Genomic DNA, 21,547 nt, shown 5'->3' on the forward strand with positions numbered 1-21,547 from the left:
ACTTCAGCGAGTCGGACTTGGTCAAGATGATTCTGAAAAACATAAAACCTTACCTGGCCAGCCAGTTGCGTGGTCGTGTGTCCACTGTGGAAGAATTGGTACGACTTGGACAACAACTTGAGAAGGATCATCTTCAACAGTTGCATTATGACTACCGGTTGAGCTCAAAGCACAGTCAAACTGGGTTTAAAGGTCCCAACATTAACAGACTTCCAGAGAAGCCACAAGTTCAATGCTGGAGGTGTAAAGGCCATCATTCTCCTGGTAACTGTCCCCAGTTTACTTTATCCTCACAGCCTTTTCAACCATCAGCCCAACATGCTGTTAACATGCAACCAACCTTTCCTTCGAAATCCAGAGGAAAACCCACTAACAATTCAGTGACTACTACAAATGCTTTACAGGAGAAGGTAATTTTCAGACATGAACCAAAATTTGCTGTTATACCCCAACAATTAATCGTGCCAGTCAGTATTGGTACCTGGACCGGTAAAGCCATTGTTGACACTGGGGCAAGTTATACCCTAATTCATGAAAGCTTAGGTAAAGAACTAGATCCCTCAGAACAAAGCCTTAGTCCTTGGACTCTTGGACCATTATATTTGGCCAATGGGAAGACTGAAGTGCCTCTGGGATGGTTGAATGTTTCTCTTAAATTGCATGACCAAATTTTCCCCTTACCTGTTGCTGTGCTGACAACCCAAGCTCTTGCTTATTCTATTGTTTTGGGTCTAGACTTCATCTTCTTTAGTGGAATGCAGATAAATGTGTCGCAGGGGAAGTATTCCTTTAACTCCAAACCAGAAGTGGACTACTACTTCCAGCCTGGTCATGCCAGCGTGCCACCGCCGATGAGATTCCAATGTATGCAAGATGGAACCATCGCTCACCGTTCCACTCCAAGTATGGCCCTCTTAAGTTCTGTTCCACCCTTAATGTTGCCCTTTGCCTTGAAAGATGGTGACCGTGAAGATGATGCAACACTCATCTACCAAGCAGTGGATGCAGCTCACTTACCACCTGATCAAAAGCAACAGTTAAATCACCTTCTACAAACAAATCCTCAAGTGTGCACTCTTCGGTTGGGACGGACTAATGTACTTCAACATAAAATCTACACGCATCATCAGATACCCATAAAACAAAGGCCTTATCGAATGTCCCCTTTCAAGCAAGCCATAGTGAATCAGCAGCTCCAGGAAATGCTGGAGACCGGCATTGTGGAACCTTCACAATCAGGTTGGTCTTCTCCGGTGGTCCTAGTGCCGAAAAAAAATGGACAACTTCGGTTCTGCGTTGACTATCGCAAGTTAAATGCTATAACTGACAGCGACGCATACCCAATGCCAAACCTCACTGAAATTTTGGAGTCACTTTCAGGATCTGCTATCTTTTCCACACTAGACCTTAATAGTGGGTACTGGCAAGTTACTATGGATGCTTCCAGTAAAGCAAAGACTGCCTTTACAACCCCTGCGGGGCTATTTCACTTCAATGTAATGCCCTTTGGACTTAAAAATGCTCCAGCAACTTTTCAACGTCTTATGGAGACTGTCTTGGGAGACCTACGTGGAAGTATTTGCTTTGTATATATCGACGATATTATTGTCTATTCCCCATCTGTTGCTAAGCATTTCTTTGACCTCCAAGCTGTTTTCCAGAAATTACAAGAAGCTGGCTTAACCATCAATCTTCATAAAAGTAAGTTCTGCTTGCCTGAAGTTACATTCCTAGGTCATGTAATAAATAACAAAGGCATTACAGCTGACCCAAGTAAAGTGGAAGCTATTCAAAACTATCCTGTTCCAAGAAATCTGAAGGAAGTCCAGTGGTTTCTTGGACTAGCTGGGTGGTACCACCGGTTTGTTGCAAATTTTTCCAGAATTGCTGAACCACTTAATTCCTTAAAGAAAAAGGGACGAGTTTTTCAATGGACACCACAATGCCAACAGGCCTTTGAAGAATTGAAAACATGCCTAACGACTCCACCAATCCTCGGACATCCCAATTTCGAGCATCCCTTCATTGTATATACAGACGCCAGTGAGACAGGACTGGGTGCAGTGCTGACCCAAAAGAGAGGACAAGGTATAGAAGAGGTAATTGCTTATGCCAGTCGAGCTCTTAATCCCGCGGAGTCAAATTATTCTGCAACAGAAAAAGAATGCTTAGCTGTAATATGGGCATTAGAGAAATGGCAGCACTATCTTGAACACAGAATGTTCACTGTCGTGACGGATCACTCTGCTTTGCAGTGGGTGATGAGTTCACCTAAAACTACCAGCCGTCTCATTCGATGGGCACTGCAATTGCAAAAGTATGATTTTATTGTTGAATATCGAAAAGGGAAACTGAATGCTGCTCCTGATGCACTTTCACGGCTCGCCCCCCATGCAAACTTTAATTTGTATTCAAATCAGAAAGATGTGAATACCCTTCCAATTACAGATGAACTAATTTGGGAGAAACAACACAGTGACCCAGCGATTGTGCAGATATTTCAAACTCTGGCTGAGGACAAGGGAGGGCAGCAGGAAAAATATGAGGTAATTGAAGATAAGCTTTATCTAAAAACAGTGTCCGAAAATCAATCACACTATCGTATCTTCCTCCCCAAAGATCTTGTGCCAGCTATACTGGAACACTATCACTGTGACCCCACGAGTGGACATGCAGGAATCTTTAAAACTTACAAGAGAATTCAGGAAGTTGCTTTCTGGCCTGGGATGTGGTCCGATATAAAACAGTTTGTCAAAAGATGTGTTAAATGCCAGACCCTAAAATCTGAACAACGGAAACCTGCTGGTAAAATGCAGAAGATTAATAGCACACGACCAAATCAGATCATGGGTGTAGACATCATGGGACCATTGCCCCGTAGCACTAACCAAAATGAATACCTTTTAGTCTTTGTTGATTACTTCACTCGTTGGGTAGAACTGTTCCCCATTCGTACTGCTACTGCCAAAACTGTTGCAACTGTATTCCGAAAAGAGGTACTAACCAGATGGGGAGTTCCAGACTTTCTTGTATCTGACAGAGGTACACAGTTTGTGTCTGCAATATTTAAAGAAGTGTGTGAGAGTTGGAATGTAACACCAAAATTAACTACAGCATACCACCCGCAGACAAACATGACCGAAAGAGTCAATCGAACTCTTAAAAGTATGATTGCGGCATTTGTAGAAGATAATCATAAACGATGGGACCAATACCTACCAGAAATCAGATTTGCAATTAACTCTGCAGTGCAAGAAACCACTGGAATGTCTCCTGCAGAACTTCACTTGGGAAGGAAACTACAGGGGCCCATGGACAAGCTTCTGAAAGGTGAAAGCTGTGATCTGTCACCCAATGCACCCCATTATGACACTGTGTATCACTTAAAACAATTGCAAGCTAGAGCAATAGAGAGTAGTAAGAAAGCACATCAAAGACAGCTTCGAAATTACAATAAGAATCGACGGGACCTGTTATTCAAAGAAAGGGATCGAGTATGGATGAGACACTTTTCACAGTCCAGTGCAAAGCACAATTTCACTGCTAAACTTGCACCAAAATGGAAAGGACCATACTGGGTAATCCAACAAATGGGACCAGTGAATTACCAAATAGCACTGGAATCTACAGGTGAAGATGTTCGTGTTGTCCATGTTTGCAATTTAAAGCCCTGTTTTCCAACTGCCTCTGAAGTAGAAGCACAAGACAGACAAAACCTTATTGATCTCTTTCAGGAATCCTCAACTGATGAAGAGTTCTTCGGATTTTAATGTTTCAACATCTCATAAGGAACTATGAGATGCCTTGTCCAACGGAGGGGGAGTGTGACGAAAACGAACTACAAAGCCCAAAATGCAATGCACCAAGTGAGAGGAGTCAGTCAGCTGGAGGAAATTGAGTGATCAAATCAATTTAAAACAGGTGATCGTGAGTGTTGAGTGTGTGTCCACTGAGTCTTTGTCTGCTGAATCGATGGTCAGAATTTTGAACTGCCTGGTAATAGATGTTTAAAATGTGCAAAATGGGAAAAAACAAAATAGGAGATGACTGTCTTAAGTAAGCTTCATTTGTTGCGCTGCGGAGGAGTGCCTGGGTTCTACAATTCCTGCAAACTGCTCCTTTCCTTGTGGTGTCTGGGCCATATGAAAGCTGAATTAGCAGACAGTAGATGCTGTGAAGTAAAGCCGCTGACAATGAAACTACAAGCTTGAAGTGTACGGTGTTACAGAAGTCCCTCTGGCTGCACAGTGGACGAGTGTTCAGATGTTTCCCATTAGTTTATGAGCTGTGTTTGAACTACGTGGGGTTGGAACGCTGTAACTTTGAGTGCGTTTGTGGTGTTTTGGCTGGACTGCAAATCCCCTGATTGTGCACTGGACTCCAGGTAGGCCTTGAAAAGTTCACTGTCTCCACTAAGCTAATTAATCATCAATGACTCTCGAAAAAATGGGTCTACTGGACATCTAACTCACACACACACACACACACACACACACACACACAAACATCAATCATTTCCACTTTAAACCCTTCATTTAAGAACACGAGCAGTCAAGAACACAAGCATTCAGAAGGGTCATCAGAACTGTTGAACGAACCTTATGTATATGAATGAATGTGATATGAGTTAATGGGTTATGTTTGGTTCGCTTATGGACTTGATACACCGAAGTGTTATGTGTAATGTTATTGTTTGAATATTTATTGATGTTGACTTGAGTCATTGACCAGGGTATTATTGTATTATTCTCACTCAGTTGAAAGACAAACGGTCCCTTGATGCTGCCCTATATGGTGTATTGATTCATGAGATGGTTTATTTTTGGTTGTTTATTGGTTGTTTACTTTAACATGCTTTGAAGCAAGAGATATTGAAAAAGAAATAAGACCATTTTGAGTTGCATTAAAAAGAATAAGAGAAAAACTGTTTTTTGCAATTTTTCTAAATGTGTGGGTAATTTACTGTTCTGTGAAGTGTGATTTGAGTTAACTGCCTTAGCCAGAACCACTACGTCACAAACTGAATGTATGTTTGTCTCCTAAAGGAAACGGCATTGTGTAGTAAAGACTAGCATAATTATTTTGAGGCTGTTGAAGTGGTAACTGTTAAAAGTATGTTTTACATGTAATATTTCAGACTTGTCCAGCTCCTGTCTTCATTGTCCTCGCGCTGAGAGTTAAAGACACAGAAGCTGTTTGTGTGAGGAGTCGCAGACCTGTGTGAGGATGAGGAGGAGGTGTTCTTCTGAAGAGAGGGACAGACGGTTTAAGGAGAGTAAACTTCAGAATAACATCAAGTTATCTTTATTTTTACTAAGACTAAAATAATGTGTGTGTTTTTTTAGATGTTGAAATCCAGAGACAAGATAACTTCATTCTTTTGAGACTGATGTAAGTTAAATTATTATTACTTTTTTTTTTAAAGAAAATTTATGTTTCTGTTGTGTCCTGCCTGTTAACTTCACATTTTGATGCAAAAACAGTGTGATTTTATATATGTATGTATGTATATGTTAATATTTTATTGAAACCATTGATGCCCCTCTTTGCAGAACTCAAACTAACTGAAGTTAAGGACACAGAAGTCTGCTTGTGTGAGGAGGTGGTTTTCTCAGCTTCTTCTGAAGAGAGGGAAAGATCGTTTAAGGCAAGTAAACTTCATAATTTCATGTTATCAGTTGTTGTTTTTTTACTAAGAGTAAAATAATGTTTGTTTTTTGTTTTTGTAGATGTTAAAAGCAAGAGACATGGGAGATCATCATTCCCTTGAGATTTTATGTAAGTTATTTTTAGAAAATAAATTTTTCTGTTGTCTCCTGCCAGTTTACTTCACATTTTGATGCAACAACAGTGTGATTACGTGCTCATTTCATTAAGACCATTGATGTCTGTGTTTTTCATTGCAGAACTCAAACCAACTTTGGAGTTGTCTGATTTGGAGAGTCATCATTCTTGGTCTTCGCTCTTAGAGGTAAAGTTCACACAAAAAATCATTTACTTGCCCTCAAGTCATTCCAAACCTATAAGACTTTTGTCTGTCTTTACAACATAAATTAATATATTTTTAGTTTTCTCATAATATTTGTTAATCTATTTATAGTTTAGATGATCAGTATTTTCAAGCTTCATAAATATAGAGTTATTGTAGAAGTAAATTCTGATATTTATATATGAATACATCTTAAATTATATGATAAACAAACATGTCTGTTCAAAATAAAATATTGGTCTCCCAGACCAGCAATGGAGGACACAAAAAGAGAATATTAAATATATTCATATGTTTTCCAAAAAATGAACAGAGTTTGTATGAGTCTGGAAAAACATGGGGAGAGTAAATTATGAACATTTTAATTATTTGGTGAACTATCGGTTTGAAGAGCAGCCCTCCATGTACGTGAATATTGTGAGGTATATTGTGAGAATATTTCTACCTGAAAATGGTTAGTTTAATTAAATGTTTAATTTTTTCAAATGTGTTTCTCTTAGGCCACTGATGAAGAGCAGGCGGTGACTGGGATGAATGCTGGTCAGAGAGGAGAATCTTCTTTCCCCTAAACTGATGCAGCGGTGGTTTTAAAGGAGGACGCTGCCCTGGATGATGTAGAAGATGTCACATGCTGTGCTGATGGGGCTTCTTCATGATTACATCAGTTATGCTAAAGAGATCATGAAAATTGACCGTGATGCATGATCTGTATTCATGGACTATGAAACAAACTGTAAGTGTATAATTTGTTAAAAAAAAAAAAAGTTAAATGCTTTTTCTGTGTTGTTTAGTAGAAAAGTTTACACTCTGTCATTCATACACCTGCTCACATTCTTTCACACACACACACACACACACACACACACACACACATGCGTCTGTTAAATGTTATAATATCAAAGTTAATGTTGTGATTTATTTGTGTACTGTCATGCCAGAATAGTTGGAAAAAAAACTAACTAATTTTAAATTTATTGTATGTGTTTTCGTATATTTTTATACAATATACAATTGAACAAAGTCCAATTTGATCTTAAGTTATATTCATCAAATGTTCAATGCTTTGTTTATGAACTCTGTAGCTGTTAATGCCATCCTTTTCTGCATTTCTTCTAACATGTTACTTTTTGACTTTTCTCTTGTTTTTAATAAATATTTTCCTTTTGGTAATTATTGTTTGTGTGTAAAAGTGATATTTAAAATGAACAACATTTGTAGGTTTAATGGCTAGCTCAATTTGGGTTAATTTTAACGTAGAAATGCATTGTTTCCCCACATGGCTGCACTCTGCGAGTTTATTTTCTGCCAGCAGGAGGCGCTAAGAGCGAGAGGTAGGTTTCTCTGGTAACGGCTGCAGAGCGGTACTGAGCTCACAAACGCTGCCTTATCAAGCACATGCGAAATGATATCGAACATTTTCTAAATACAGTAGTTTTCCTTCTGAAATACAGTGATAAAAAAAACACCCGCTCTGTTTTTTTAAACCCTGCAATATAGTCATTTTAAACCATAAAAAAGGCAACCCAGCAGGCTGGGTTAAATATGATAACCCAACTGGTTGGGTTAAAACAACCCAGCGCTGGGTTCGTCCCTTTTTGATCCAGCGCTGGGTTGTCAAAATAACCCAAATTGGGTTGTTTTCAACCCAGCAGTTTTTAGAGTGTAGATACCTCCTATCAATCAATCAGTCAAGCGCTGTGACACAAAGGCCTCAGACTTATATGTAATTTTTTTAACACTTGCAACTAGTTTGATGCATTGACTTTGAATATAAATATATACACAAGCTACCATTTAACAGTCTGGGGTCAGTGAGATTTTTTAAAATACTTTCATTCAGCAAGGATAGTTTAAGTTGACATAAAGACATTTACATTGTTACAAAAGATTTCTGTTTTTTTTTAAACTGCTGTTTATTTAAACTGAATAAATATAACAGTTTCTGGAAAAATATATATAAAAAAACACACAAATATTTTCAACATTTGCTAAAGTTTTTTGAGCATTAAATCAGCATATCAGAATGATTCCTGAAGGATCATGTGACACTGAAGACACATGAGTAACAGCTGAGCTGGTGGATGAATGTTTTAGGGAAAAGGAATGAGAAGACATTATGATTTAAATGAATGTATAATATGTTTATACAAAACGTATATATTTGTTTGGTATTGGAAATGACTGTGCATGTTTTCTGTATGCATATCATGTTCTTGTTCCCAAGAGACTAAGCACTATTCGCTGGTACGTGCCCTGTGAAGCATGTATTGTAAATGCAGGTATTTATTGAACATAATGTTTATGAAAAGATACCTATTAATTCTCTGCTTGATAATTTTTCACTGAAACAAGTATGTCTTGTAATGTTTATTTGGGTAAAATAATCATTTATTCAGACAGAGCAATAAATTGCAAGCATGTCCAGTGGGTGGCACTGTTTCCCAGTGTCTCTCATGTGTCCTTCTTGATTCAGAGCTTTAATAGAGCATTTCATACTGGCACAGATTTCAAATACAGACAGATGTAAATAATAATAATAATAATAATAATTTAAAACATGGATTGAGGGTAAACAAAAAAAGTATTTTTTTCTTTGGTGTATTAGAAAATCTTGATTTGATGAGTTAGATGTAGAGTTAGTAACAAAGGACTCCAGCAGCCACTAGAACCATTGAGAAGAGGATACTGTAATTTAATTTACTTTCCCGTATATAGTTTCATCCACTTCAACCATTTTCTCTTTTCACCTTAGACCTAAAATACAGTTTCACTCATAGTGGTTAACTTCTTTCCCTTTTACAAAAACTGATGCCCTAAACAGTAATGTTAGCAAGACTTCTCTGATCTGTATGTATAGATTTAACACTCTTTCCTTTTGCCATGTTTTAATCTTTTTTTCTCATTTTTATTCTGTTAGTAGTCTAATAATTTGCCCTTTCAGTCCATTCAGGGTAAGTTGACAGGTGACAGTATAATTAATAAAAGCCTTGTCAGGTATGATAAGCAAAATTATTAGGCATAATATTTTTGTTCCAAAAACATTAAATTAATTAGAAAATGAATTAGATTTTTTATATATATATAAGAATTAGGGGTTTTAATATGGCTGCAGCTGTAATGAGGAAACTTGCTCTTGAAATGTGGATGGCAAAAAAAAAAAAACCATTAGTTTTACATCAAACTATAATGTTTTCATAGGTAATGCAGATGAGATTGATTAAGTGGTGCTCGAGTGAGTTGATTTGACCTACAGATCTGGCTGCTGTTCCTCACTGACGATGAGGATGATGCTTAAAATATATCCTACAAAAAGTTAGCACCAAACTTTATGTTGTCCCATTTCATCTTAAATGAGTCCTCCTGGCAGGAGGTTGTGGGTTGACTGTGAAAACAAAATGGGAAGAGTTCATGTTCAATAAGAATCTGGTTATTTCTAGATTTAGTTTCAGTGTTTGTTTGTTTTTTTATAAATGATACCAATCAACCAAGGAACTGATAAAACTATTTATGTTTCAATTTTGTATGCACAATTGTTTCATCTTGGATCGGATAATAAATGATCCTGAAACAAACTGTTTTACATTGAAACAGAGACTTGTTTACAGTGTACACTACTATTCAAAAGTTTGCGTTTGGTCAGATGTTTTCAGTCATTTTTTAAAGAAGTCTCAAACGCTCACCAGCCTTTTTTTTTATCTGTTTAAAAAACAGTAAAAACAGAAATAATGACACAATTAAAATGTTTGTCTTATCCTGAATCACTACGGTACACCTATAATAAGTGTTTATATTCAGACTGTATTAGACCAGTATCGATGACTAACTGCTATTACATACACCAGTACCTGCGTGACACGTAATATACAGTCATATAGTGTTACTTTAAAATAACTATTTTCTATTTTAATATACTGTATTTTAAAATGAAGATGTTTGCTGCCCAAGAAACATTTTTTATTATCATAATTGTTGAAAACACTTGTGCTGCCCATGATTTTAATCGACACTATCACTGTGTGAGCATCCTAATGCTTTATTTGGATTTAAAACGTGTTATATGAGATTTTTTGCTGTCAAATTCAAGCACATCGATACTTAATATATTCTGGAATTTGTTATGAAAACTTCTCCCATCCTATTATCACCTGCCACAAATTTTAGGCTACATTATACATGTAGTTGTGTATAAAGCAAATGCAGTATTACAATTGTACAAATATAATATATATATATATATATATATATATATATATATATATATATATAAAGATCATCTGTCTCAAGCCTGTCTAAATGAACAGAGGCAACATTGTGAGCAGTGTAATTGAACAGAAACTTCACCTTTGCTCACACACACTCTCACACACAAAGAGGTTGTTGTACCTCTGTTCTCTTTGCTGGGGTAGATACGTGGGAAGGGCCTGAACTCTTCAGGAGGGGGGAAGTCCTCAATCGGATGGAAGTGAAACTTAGTTTCAAAGTCATCTGAAAAGCAGACAAAGAAAGTAAAAAAAACTGAAATGCAATGTTAAATTAATGTGCTTTGCATATGCACAAACACAAACATGCAAATACACTATTAGCAAATCATATTTTCACTGTTTCGTTACTAGTGTAAGTGCTTGTTGCTGTTCATTAGATGCTAGCCAATTTAGACGTTTAGCTTCATCATTAAAGAGAACCTGCAGTCTCACCTAAGCTGTGCAGGTGTCCGTTGCGTACAGAGCTGGGCGGAGCTGACTGTGGGAGAGGAGAAGGGGGTGGGATCCTACTGGAGAGTTCAGTGTTAGGAGATCGAGCAGGGGGAACAGGGGGTGGAGCCATCCGTGGAGCACCTGTCAATCCAAAAGTCTTAATAAATGACTATAATTTATCTCAGTTATGTTTTCATTTAAGTTTTTTGTTCTGACATTTCTGAAGGATCATGTGACACTGAAGACTGGAGTTTTGTCATCACAGGAATAAATTACATTTTAAAATATATTAAAGGTCCCGTTCTTTGTGATCCCATGTTTTAAACTTCAGTTAGTGTGTAATGATGTTGTTAGAGTATAAATAATATCTGTAAAATTCTAAAGCTCAAAGTTCAATGCCAAGCGAGATATTTTATTTAACAGAAGAGGAAGAGTTGCGTTTGTGTTTGTCGCCATGTCATCGAAACGCTGTTATTTTCATTTTCGGAGTCCGATCATCTTTGTTTGGGCTTCCCAGAGACGCTGTACTTGGAGATTAATGGTTACAATTTATGTCTATCTCTGTTCCCGAAAATTATAATCCACATGTAAAACTATGTGCAGCACATTTTGCTGAGGACAGCTTCCTCAATCTCAATCAGTTTAATTCCGGATTCGCACAAATATTATTCTTGAAAGATGGAGCAGTTCCCTCTTTGTCTGGAGAAGGCGTTGTTTAAGGACCACAACCGGTAAGTGTATTTTATTATTTAAGTTGGTGCGTTTAACAGTTTCTGTAACTTATTACACAAAGGGCAACGCTGTTTAGCTTTGGTATCTAGATTTTAGGGCTGTGCAAAAAAACAAATGTGATTTTCATGCGCATCTCGTCAGTAAAAATGTGATTATATGTGATTAAAATGTGATTAAATCCTGTGATTATAAGTACATCTCCAACACATGCTCCATGCCCCACTTGCTTCTCAAAACTAGTCCAAATCTAGTCCAATTGCGTTAACAGGTCAGCCTGCTCTAAGCTGGTGTCAAATCACAACACAGGAACAACTGGCACAATCAGAACTCATTACGTATTTCTGAAGGAGGGACTTTATAGAACAAGGAAGTCATCAGCCCGTTTTTTAGGACAGTGAAAACAGCTGTATACACAGCTGTGAATTGTGTTTTTTTACACGCGAAACATGAACACATGTTATATTGCACACTGTAAACACAATCAAGGCTTCAAAAACAATCAAAGCTGCGAAAAACGGGACCTTATATTAAAATGTGTATATAATATACATTACAAAGGTCATCTACCTGAACAGCGTGTCGATGCAGGGGGTCGTCGTGGCAAAGGTGGTACTTTCTGAGGTAGTGGAGGAGGTGCTGAGGAGGGGTGACTGCATGCAAACGAATCAGGAAGAGAAGCTGGGTCAGGAGGCCCTAAAGGGTCAAGAGAAGGGGGCGGAGGGAAGAAGACTACAGACGACCTGTCAGGGAGCGAGGACGGAGGTGGTGGAGAAGGAGGTGGAGGGAAGAAAACCCCAGATGACCTGTCAGGGAGCGAGGATGTAGGGATTGATGGAGGTGGTGGAGGAGGGCAGAAGATCCCAGATGACCTGTCACTGAGCGAGGATGGAGGGATTGACGGAGGTGGTGGAGGAGGGCAGAAGATCCCAGATGACCTGTCAGGAAGAGAGGATGGAGGGACTGATGGAGGTGGTGGAGGGAAGAAGATCCCAGATGACCTGTCAGGGAGCGAGGATGAAGGGATTGATGAAGGCGGTGGAGGGGGCGGAGGGTAGAAGACCCCAGACGATCTATCAGGAAGTGAGGACGGAGGAACCGAGGGAGGCAGTGGAGGAGGCGGAGTCATAGTCATTGGAATGGAGTGTGATTTTAGCCTAGTGGGTTTTGCCGATTGAGGAGGAGGGGGTGGGGGCAGGCCGGTAGTGAGAGGAGGTGGTCTATTACAGGGCCGCTCCTGAGGAGGAGGTGGAGGGGCAGAGGAAGGGGCGGTGTATGAGGAATTAAACTGAGTTTTAGACAGTGTGAAGGCTCTTTCCAAAGGTTTTTGGGAGGGGGAAAGATCAGGTGCACTTCCTCTGAACCCATCTCCCTGAGATGGAGGGTTGCAGAGAGGCTGCTTCAGGCTTGCGGTAGAGCCGGAACGAGACACTGAAACACATACACGCCACATCAAAAAGAAATTCAAAAGTTATTCAAGGCTTGAGAATAAACAGATCTGACTTCAATACCTGGGTTTTGATGCGGCTGTTGGTCTCTTTGTCCAGGTGGTTTGAGTACAGGAAATCCCCCGGCAAACAGTCCACTTGTGCCCACTGCAGATGGAGCAGATCCTGCTGCGTTTGTAGAGCTTCCAGCAGCCACATTTCTTCCACTGTCATCCACACTTTTCACTTTAGGTTCTGCAAAAATACATACATCACCATTATGCTTATTGTGATTCCACCTAGTAGAGCATGAAAAATATCAATTTTCAAAATGTTATAAACACTTTAATCTAGCTTGCGCTCACAGTTGACAGTAAATGAATCAGTTCGGGGGGGGGGGTGATGTATGAGGTCAGCGTTGCACATGCGGCACTCAGAAGTGACGCACGTGGAAATGCAGAAGAGAAATAAAAACAACGGTCACTAATTAGAAGTACAAAACAAGTATTTGTAAACAAGAATGTCGGAGGATTTTGATAAAAGCCAAGAGGAGACTGGATTTCCTTTGCTTAAGTAGGGAAACTTTGCTTCCTTTACTCTTGTTAACAAATGTTGGTTTTGGCGTATGCACAATGCTGACCGTCCCAGAGCTGCTTCCGTTTTACAACTGTGAGGGCATGCTAGATTAAAGGGTTTATTACGTTTTGAATATGGATATTTTTCTTACAAAAACGTATCGATTCACTACAGGAGGCATTTGTTCACCCCCCAGAGCCATGTGAGACACTTTTTTTAATGGGATAGCTTTTTATTAAAATTCTCTTGGACTGATGCAGTGCAACACCCGCTGAGTGGCATTCGAACAGCTTGAAAGATCAAAGACAAATTTAAAAATAACTCAGACTGGATTTGTATTCATATACGAGGCCGGTGGAGTAAATGATGATGAGTGACACCTGCGCCACTCACCGGTCTCGAGTCCCATGGAGGAGCTCCGAAAGGATAAAAGTAGAGGCATCAAATGGTCTAATCTTGTCAGGTAGTGAATTTTAGCATAGTTAAATAATGTTTAACATGACACAACATTACTTAGATCCATGAAGTGTAAAAAAATTTTTTTACAAAATGTCTTTTTTGATACATAAATGAAATGATAGTTATAGACTACAGTTGCAAATTAAAATATAGTTTCAATATCTATTTTTTTGTCATCTTAATAGCTCCTCTTATAATAATAACCTTTTCCAGCACCAATAAAAGCTGCCCAAGAACATCCTACTTTCAGTCACATAAAGCAAACAGACTCAAGACAAAAAGTGATGCATAAACAGGAACAGTAAGCTGAAGTGAGCCAATGACTTATTCATGAACATGGCATGTCCTGAGCACAAAGAATACTGTTGTCCTTTGTAATAAAGAGGAAGATGAGGAGCATTGTCACCCTCCACTTTCTGTGTGATCCTCACTCCAGCACTTCCTGAGGTCTTGGCCTTTTATATGCCGCTGTGCATTTCCATATATAGATAGAAAGCATATGTGTCTTAGTGTGCACGTGAGTGCTTTGAAGTGTGAGAACCCAGTGGCTATGGACCTTGATTTCAAATATAGCACTTACACTGATAAATCCTAACAACTTATCAGTCACTCAGACTTCCTCTGACACCTGGTTTTCTCCTCATACTTACTTTTTGTACTGTTTCTCAAACTTCTCAAGAGAGAAATTCAATAAAGGTTCTCATGCTGACACAATGCTCTCATCTTTAATATCCAATCATTGAAAATGCATTGCTGGTAGCGATGGTTACATTAATAAAGTTTTTAATATTGTTGCCATCATCCAGCAGATATTAATTTTCGACTGCAAAATAAGATAATCAGGAAATGAACCTGAAATCATATCAGTTTAGTATTCATATTTCCCATGCTTGCAAACAGATGGATTGTAGCCAAGTGACTAATTTCACCTGATCTGCGTTAAAGAATTGGGCTTATGTTAATAAATTAGATTTTGACTCACTGTCAAAGACTGGTGCGCTTCTGTCATTGACCTGTTTGACCTTTTTCAGCCTCGTCCCTTTCTGAATGTCAGACAGGAGAGCATTGCGACCTCCACCCTCAGAACACTGGAGTTTAGGAGGGTCTGTCCGTGACTGTAAAGAAAGAGCGGAAAAAATTAAACTTTCTTAGTGTTGTGAAGTTGTAATGAGTTTCACTGTGCCTTTAGTTTTCTTTAGATTTTTTTCACAGTATCCATGATATACCAAAACTCAAACTAGTGAAAAGTGGTCTAATCTAATCAGGTACCGAATTTTAACATGACTAAAGACTGAATGAAGACTGATTCATCTGTTTTTATCCATATAATGAAACTCATAGGAGTCCAAAACAACAATTTCATGGCTTGGATATTTTTAAATACCTTCTTTTGTTTTTTCATACGGGTTTAAAAAGGCATGAGGGTGAGTAAATGTTTCATCATTTTCAGTACAGGTTGAATTATCCCTTTAACGTGCATTTTAACTTGTTCAAAGATGTCATTTGTGTGCACATGCATTCAAACAGAAAGCCAAATCTGAACATGTGACACCTGTGCTGTATATGCCTCCGAGTGTAATTTTATCTCTAATTTATAATGCATATCTAGCCAGGAGGAACTGCATGACGGGAACGAAGAGAAAGACAGACAGAGAAACAGATGGAAAAAGACAGAGCCAATATGCACACATTCTGATGAACTATATTACAATAATAGCTGTCTGTGAATGTGTGTGTGCATGGAACTCACTTGTGCAGGAGCTTTAGAAGGTGGAGGTGGTGGAGGTGGAGGAGGAGGGACAGACATTGCTCTAGAACCTGAAAAACAGTCATATATTGAAACACAAACTGGGAGCTGTGACGCTTGCCCTCCGGATAGCACTATTTACATGATTTGACCTCTCTGTCTGACCTAACACAGATTATTTAAATTATTATTATTAAACAAAATTAATATTATAATTATATATTCAAAGATGACATAATTAAATGTACTATTACATTTGAATCATTCTAAAATTCTGATTTGCTGCTCAAATAACATTTATTATTATTATTAACAGCTAACAGCTGAGGGACATTTTTCAGGTTTCACTTATGAACAGTAAGTTCAGAAGAACAGTATTCATCTGACATAGAAATCTTTTGTAACATTATAAATGTATTTCCCATCACCTTTTATCAATTTAAGGTATGCTTGCTACATAAAAAGTATTAATTTCTATTTTCTATTTCTATAACCCCTACCCCCACCCACTCAAAAACAGACTCCAAGATTTTGAATGGTATAGTGCAATTTTTATGAAAGCATTTAATTTCAGATAAATGCTGATCTTCGGAATCTTTCTGTTCATCAAATAATGCTGAAAAAAATGCACTCAGCTGTTTAAATATTATTATTATTAATAATAATAATAAAAAAAATAATAATAAATCAGAACATTAGAACGATTTTTGAAGGATCATGTGACACTGAAGACTGGAGTAATAATGCAAAAAAATCAGCTTTGAAATCAGGAATAAATTATTGTTTTAAATATAACATTAAAATGTAATATTTTATCATATAAAAAATTATAATATTATAATAGTTCATAAAAGTATTGCTTTTGCTGTATTTTGGATCAAATAAATGCAGGCTTGGTGAACCGAAAATAATTCTTAAAAAAAAATATAATCTTACTGTTAAAAAACTTTTCACTGTATATATAGTGTTATATATATATATATATATATTTGTACTTTGCCTAGTTTTCTTATACAGCATAAACTTGATCAGCAAACATGGTCCAAAAAGAACAACAGTGCAGTACAGACAAATATATAAAAATAAAAGGAAAGAGTATTAACTGTCAGAAATATATATTTCTGATACGTGCAATATTAAAAAGTCAGTCAAGTCAAAAGATCACAATGTTTAGCCTACATCTTTAAGATATACAAAAAAATAGCACAAAAAATAATGAAATACATTACAATAGAAATTATAAATACAAAAAATACAAAACAAGATAAATATTGCGTGATCATATTCCCAGGTGGTCTACTATAGGTCTAACAAATTTTCTGAAAAGTATATTATAATTTAGCAAAATGTATAGTTTAATTATAGAAATTTACATTAATAAATATTAAATCAAATAATACACAATTCAATTAAATTATTGTCCACACATTTTATTTTAAATGTAAATGTATTTTGTAAATGCTGACTTACAGTTGGAGCTCCAGCTAAACACAAGTGTTAAAGAACACCAAGAACTTTTCAGCGCTTCACAGAGATTTTGACATGACAAAGCGATCTCCCCACACCCCCTCTATCTCCACATGTTCCTCTTGGCAGGAAGCCTGTCCATCACAGATGCACCCGACAGGAACACTCCCTTCTCTTTTAGGAAACCCAATCTCCTGCTTCCACAATGGCTAGTGAGAGGTTCCAAAGATCATCTTTTGAAGAAACTGCATTTAACCCTGAACTAGGGCCATCTCTAACAAATAAAACTGTGAACTTGACTTGTAAAAGGAACATGCATACAAATGATCTCAGATTTACTTCTCCAGATCTACTTTATCAAGAGCCGAAGGGCACCAGCGATAACAATGGAGTCTGTTGTTTGAGAAACAGAGCTGTTCAAACTTCTGGTCAGCCCAGCAGCCAAACAGGGCTATTGTTATGTTATTGTTATGTTATTGTTATGGGGAAGTCGTGGCCTAATGGTTAGAGGGTTGGACTCCCAATCGAAGGGTTGTGAGTTCTAGTCTCAGGCCGGACGGAATTGTGGGTGGGGGTAGTGCATGAACAGCTCTCTCTCCACCTTCAATACCATGACTTAGGTGCCCTTTGAGCAAGACATTGAACCCCCAACTGCTCCCCGGGCGCCGCAGCATAAATGGCTGCTGTGAATTTCGGATGGGTTAAATGCAGAGCACAAATTCTGAGTATGGGTCACCATACTTGGCTGAATGTCACTTCACTTCACTTCACTATTGTGTGAGGAAGAGAAACACGCTAAATAGAGCTGAGAAATGTAGAAGGGAATTAGTTCATATGTTCATTTTTAGGAATGTTTATTGTTGTCAAAATAGAACAAAATAGAACACACTGTGTTATTGTCGTATTGCTCCATGGAGGAAATGACAAACGGACAAGTTCAAGCATTAGGAAATTTTAATGTGAAATTAATTTCACATTTGTTGCATCACTAAATGTATAAAATCCCAACATTATTCAAAAAACACTTAAAGTACCAGCTATCCATCCTTTGGGCCTCTTTCATGATATAACTGTCCAAGATAATGTGGGTTATATTTCATCCAGCAGCAACTCTGTCTTTCCCTAGAGTCCCATTAAAAGCTTTCCCGTGGAGATGCTGACACACAGTGCTAGTCCACCCATGAGGAAACATTTATATCCACCTGTTGAGAAATGCTGTATAATATCTGTCCAGTGCTAATCATGACACATGTGAATGATTTGTATTCATTTTTATGTATATCTTTTCATATATATATATTTTTTTCCATTAATTTCATGTGAATTTTTAGAACATTAGACTTAAAAACCTGCAATGTTAAGTACAGTGTAAGAGAGTTAAAATTAAATTATTATTTAAATGAATAATTAATATGAAAATAAACAGGTTTGTTTACTTGAAGGGATAGCTGACAAAAAAAAAATTTCATTTATTCACCCTAATTTCTTTACAAACCTGTATGAATTTCTTCCTTCAGTGCACCATAAAAGAAGATATTTTGATAAAAGGTTTTGCCTTTGCGAAATAATTTTTTTTATTTACAATTGAACTTCATTAATATTCATCAACATATATTATTTGCTGTTTCACCAAGTAAGTCAGTCATGCATCAGGCTTGGACAGGACAGCGTGAGTAAACGACAGAATTGTCATTATTGGGCGAACTATCCCATTAAGGGTCAACTTACAAAATTTTAACCATTAAAACTACTAAACCGTGTCATTCGAAAAGTTGTGAAATATGACCAGACTGTTCACATTTAAAGCTGGTTACTGTCAGTGCTTTGTGTAAAATGACACTCACCAACAGAGTCCAGCTGAGAAATAACGGTAGTGGTTCAAATGTATTATGCAAAACTTGGTTTACTGTAGTCAGTGTATTCTTTAAAGGCAACTTTACCTTAGCGGGCTGGAAAGCTGAAGTTTAGTTGGTTTCTCTGTTCCTCCTGTGGACACGGGGAAGTTGTCAGAGGCCAGTCTGGGCGCGAGGCTGGATCCTCATAGTGCGCGCCTTTGACCACGAGAGATAGTTACTGACCGCGAGCTTGTGTCAAAATTAGGAAGACCCCGAGGACGAAAGGTTTCGCGACGTCTATTCGCGTAAAATCTTTCTTTAAGTGCGTGACGAAAAAAAAATCAAAACACTTGAAGAAAATTGTCCACATGGTAAAAAAATAAATAATCCACTATAAATGGTTCATTTATAAACACTCAGTGACACTGACACACTTTCCAAATCCTGTGGTACTTTTCTCAGTTTGGAATTTATGTGTGAACTGATCTGGACTACAGCACGCGCACCCTATATTCCTGTATACCCCGTTGCGGCTAGGGTGCACGCGCAAATGACAACACATCAGGCGGCGCGCAGTGGGAGGTTGTCTTCTTGACCATGAACCTGGCTGTTTCATAGTTTGTATTATTTACAGTTTTTAACCCCGAAATAATAAACCCGAGAACGTTTATATAGAAAGGATGTGTCAAATTTCGATAATAAAAATAGAATAAAAATATATGCTGTGGTTTTATGAGTTGTTTAACATCATATATAGTTGTTTGTGCTTCAAGTGGCTGTACAGATGCTGCGCGCGACCAGATCGCTCTCTAGTGGTAGTTTTTGACAACGCTTTTGTGTGTGCAGAGTAGAGAGGCATGGCCTATTAATGACATCCGAATTAGATTTGATCAGAAACGGAGTAAAGAGAGTATCTGAATATTTCATTGAGTGGAAATAAAATTGGCTACTTCTAAAAACAATTAAGTAGCCTTTGTCAAACAACAACGCTATGTTTTTCTATTCAATAAGAACAGTGCAGTCATGACTCGGCAAGCCTTGATTATAATAATGGTAAGAAAAGCATTTGTCCATGCAAATGATCTAACATTTTCCACCCTATTAGGGAAAGACAGTGTTGTCATTCTGGTTCTCTCTCTGAGAAACTTTTCTTCTAGAGGTAAGGAATGTTGTAATACAGGGTTGATGAGGTTAAAGATGACAGCCTCGGGTGAGGTGACGAGCATTAGCACATACTGATGGAGTTTTAAATACTGTAACTCTAATAATGACCTATTGCTGTCTGTTTACCCCACCCATAACAAACACTCACATACACGTAAAGCATGTTCAGGGACAACAAGAACTCAGCACTAAAACATGCACAAATGGATGCCTTAGATGGAAAAGCATCTGTTTATTTAAAATCTGATGTAGTAACACTTCCTTCCCAAATCTAAATTTAGCAAACTAATGCATAAGAGTACAGTATATTCCAATTTTTTTCCTGATTGCACTGAAACCTTGTCTAAATCTTCATTATAGACCCAAATATGCATCATTTGCCTACTCAAAGGATCTGAACATCTGAAGCTATGGCCTACTTCTCTTACAACCAGCTTCACTCTTAATAACAGATGAAATTATTAGATCTCATAGTTTGATCACAGTTTTTTTAACCCAATTATCAGGTTCTGTTATAATTTAGGATGACTGAATAGTACTTTTTCCGTATTCGGCTTGTGTCTTCAATACTCTACTATAACTACAGCAAACACTGTTTGCTAAGCTAACAGCCTATAGTTTAGTTATATTGCTTTTCTTGACTTCTCTGTTATATCTTTACTTTCAGATTTTTAACTAAATATAAGAACAGAATATTTGGTTTTTCTACTGAAAATGTTGCACTACTTTTTTGCAGTGGGAGAACTAATCACTACTCTCAAAGTGTCCTGGATTCAATACAACAAGCTACACAAGAAAACACATGGCTTTGATTTCTGACACGTTGGATGGATGACTATCAAGGCATATAATAATGTGATTCTGGACGGATATTACCACCACCCTAACCCCCTTGAAAAATCTGTGGCATGCCATGGACAAGCATTAAAAACAAGCCATGATAAGGCTGTGCTTACAGTGCACTGATAACCATTAAAATGATTGCTTCTAAATCCTTATGTAGTCCTTCATAAAATATTGCAGTAACACCACAAAAAAGTGCAAATTATGCATGACAGAGCTAAAAAAAAAAAAATCATTTTTCCTTCACATAAAATTAATCTGCTGAATGTCCAACCCTGCAGGGAAAAAAACAACTTATGGTTGCTGATCTTAAGGCTGGTTGTAAAGTGTCAAAACCCACTTCAAAACCTACAAAAGACTAGCCTCACTAGGCTAAGATTTTTTCAGCAGGGAAATGTCGTTAGCTTATTTCCCACATTTGGAAAATAAAGCCTCTGTGATATGAATAACCTAGGCTACTCCAAAAGTCTATCCTCATAACTTTCAATAAGTGCATTGCATTCATGAGTCAAACTGAGCTCAACAGTGTCAGACTGGAGGTAATGCTCTCCCATCGGATAAACGCGGTTGCAGTCAGCGCGTTTGACAGGGACGTTCGGTTGATTTGGCTACAGCGG

At 37.7% G+C, this 21,547-nt stretch overlaps 1 protein-coding gene across 1 annotated transcript; it reads right to left on the bottom strand.

Annotated features, from left to right (window-relative positions):
• Positions 1 to 8,344: 8,344 nt before the first annotated feature.
• LOC113062335 (WAS/WASL-interacting protein family member 3-like) lies at positions 8,345 to 19,315 on the bottom strand. Its single transcript, XM_026232116.1, has 8 exons — positions 19,029 to 19,315; positions 15,625 to 15,692; positions 14,857 to 14,989; positions 12,924 to 13,094; positions 11,983 to 12,843; positions 10,684 to 10,824; positions 10,373 to 10,474; positions 8,345 to 9,371 (listed from the first exon to the last, which is right to left on the bottom strand). The coding sequence occupies exons 2-8, from the start codon at positions 15,679 to 15,681 to the stop codon at positions 9,331 to 9,333; spliced, it is 1,506 nt and encodes a 501-aa protein (XP_026087901.1). The 5' UTR covers positions 15,682 to 15,692; positions 19,029 to 19,315; the 3' UTR covers positions 8,345 to 9,330.
• Between the last annotated feature and the right edge of the window lie 2,232 nt (positions 19,316 to 21,547).

The sequence above is a fragment of the Carassius auratus genome, chromosome 44, assembly GCF_003368295.1.
Source record: "Carassius auratus strain Wakin chromosome 44, ASM336829v1, whole genome shotgun sequence".
Classification (NCBI taxonomy): Eukaryota; Metazoa; Chordata; class Actinopteri; order Cypriniformes; family Cyprinidae; genus Carassius; species Carassius auratus.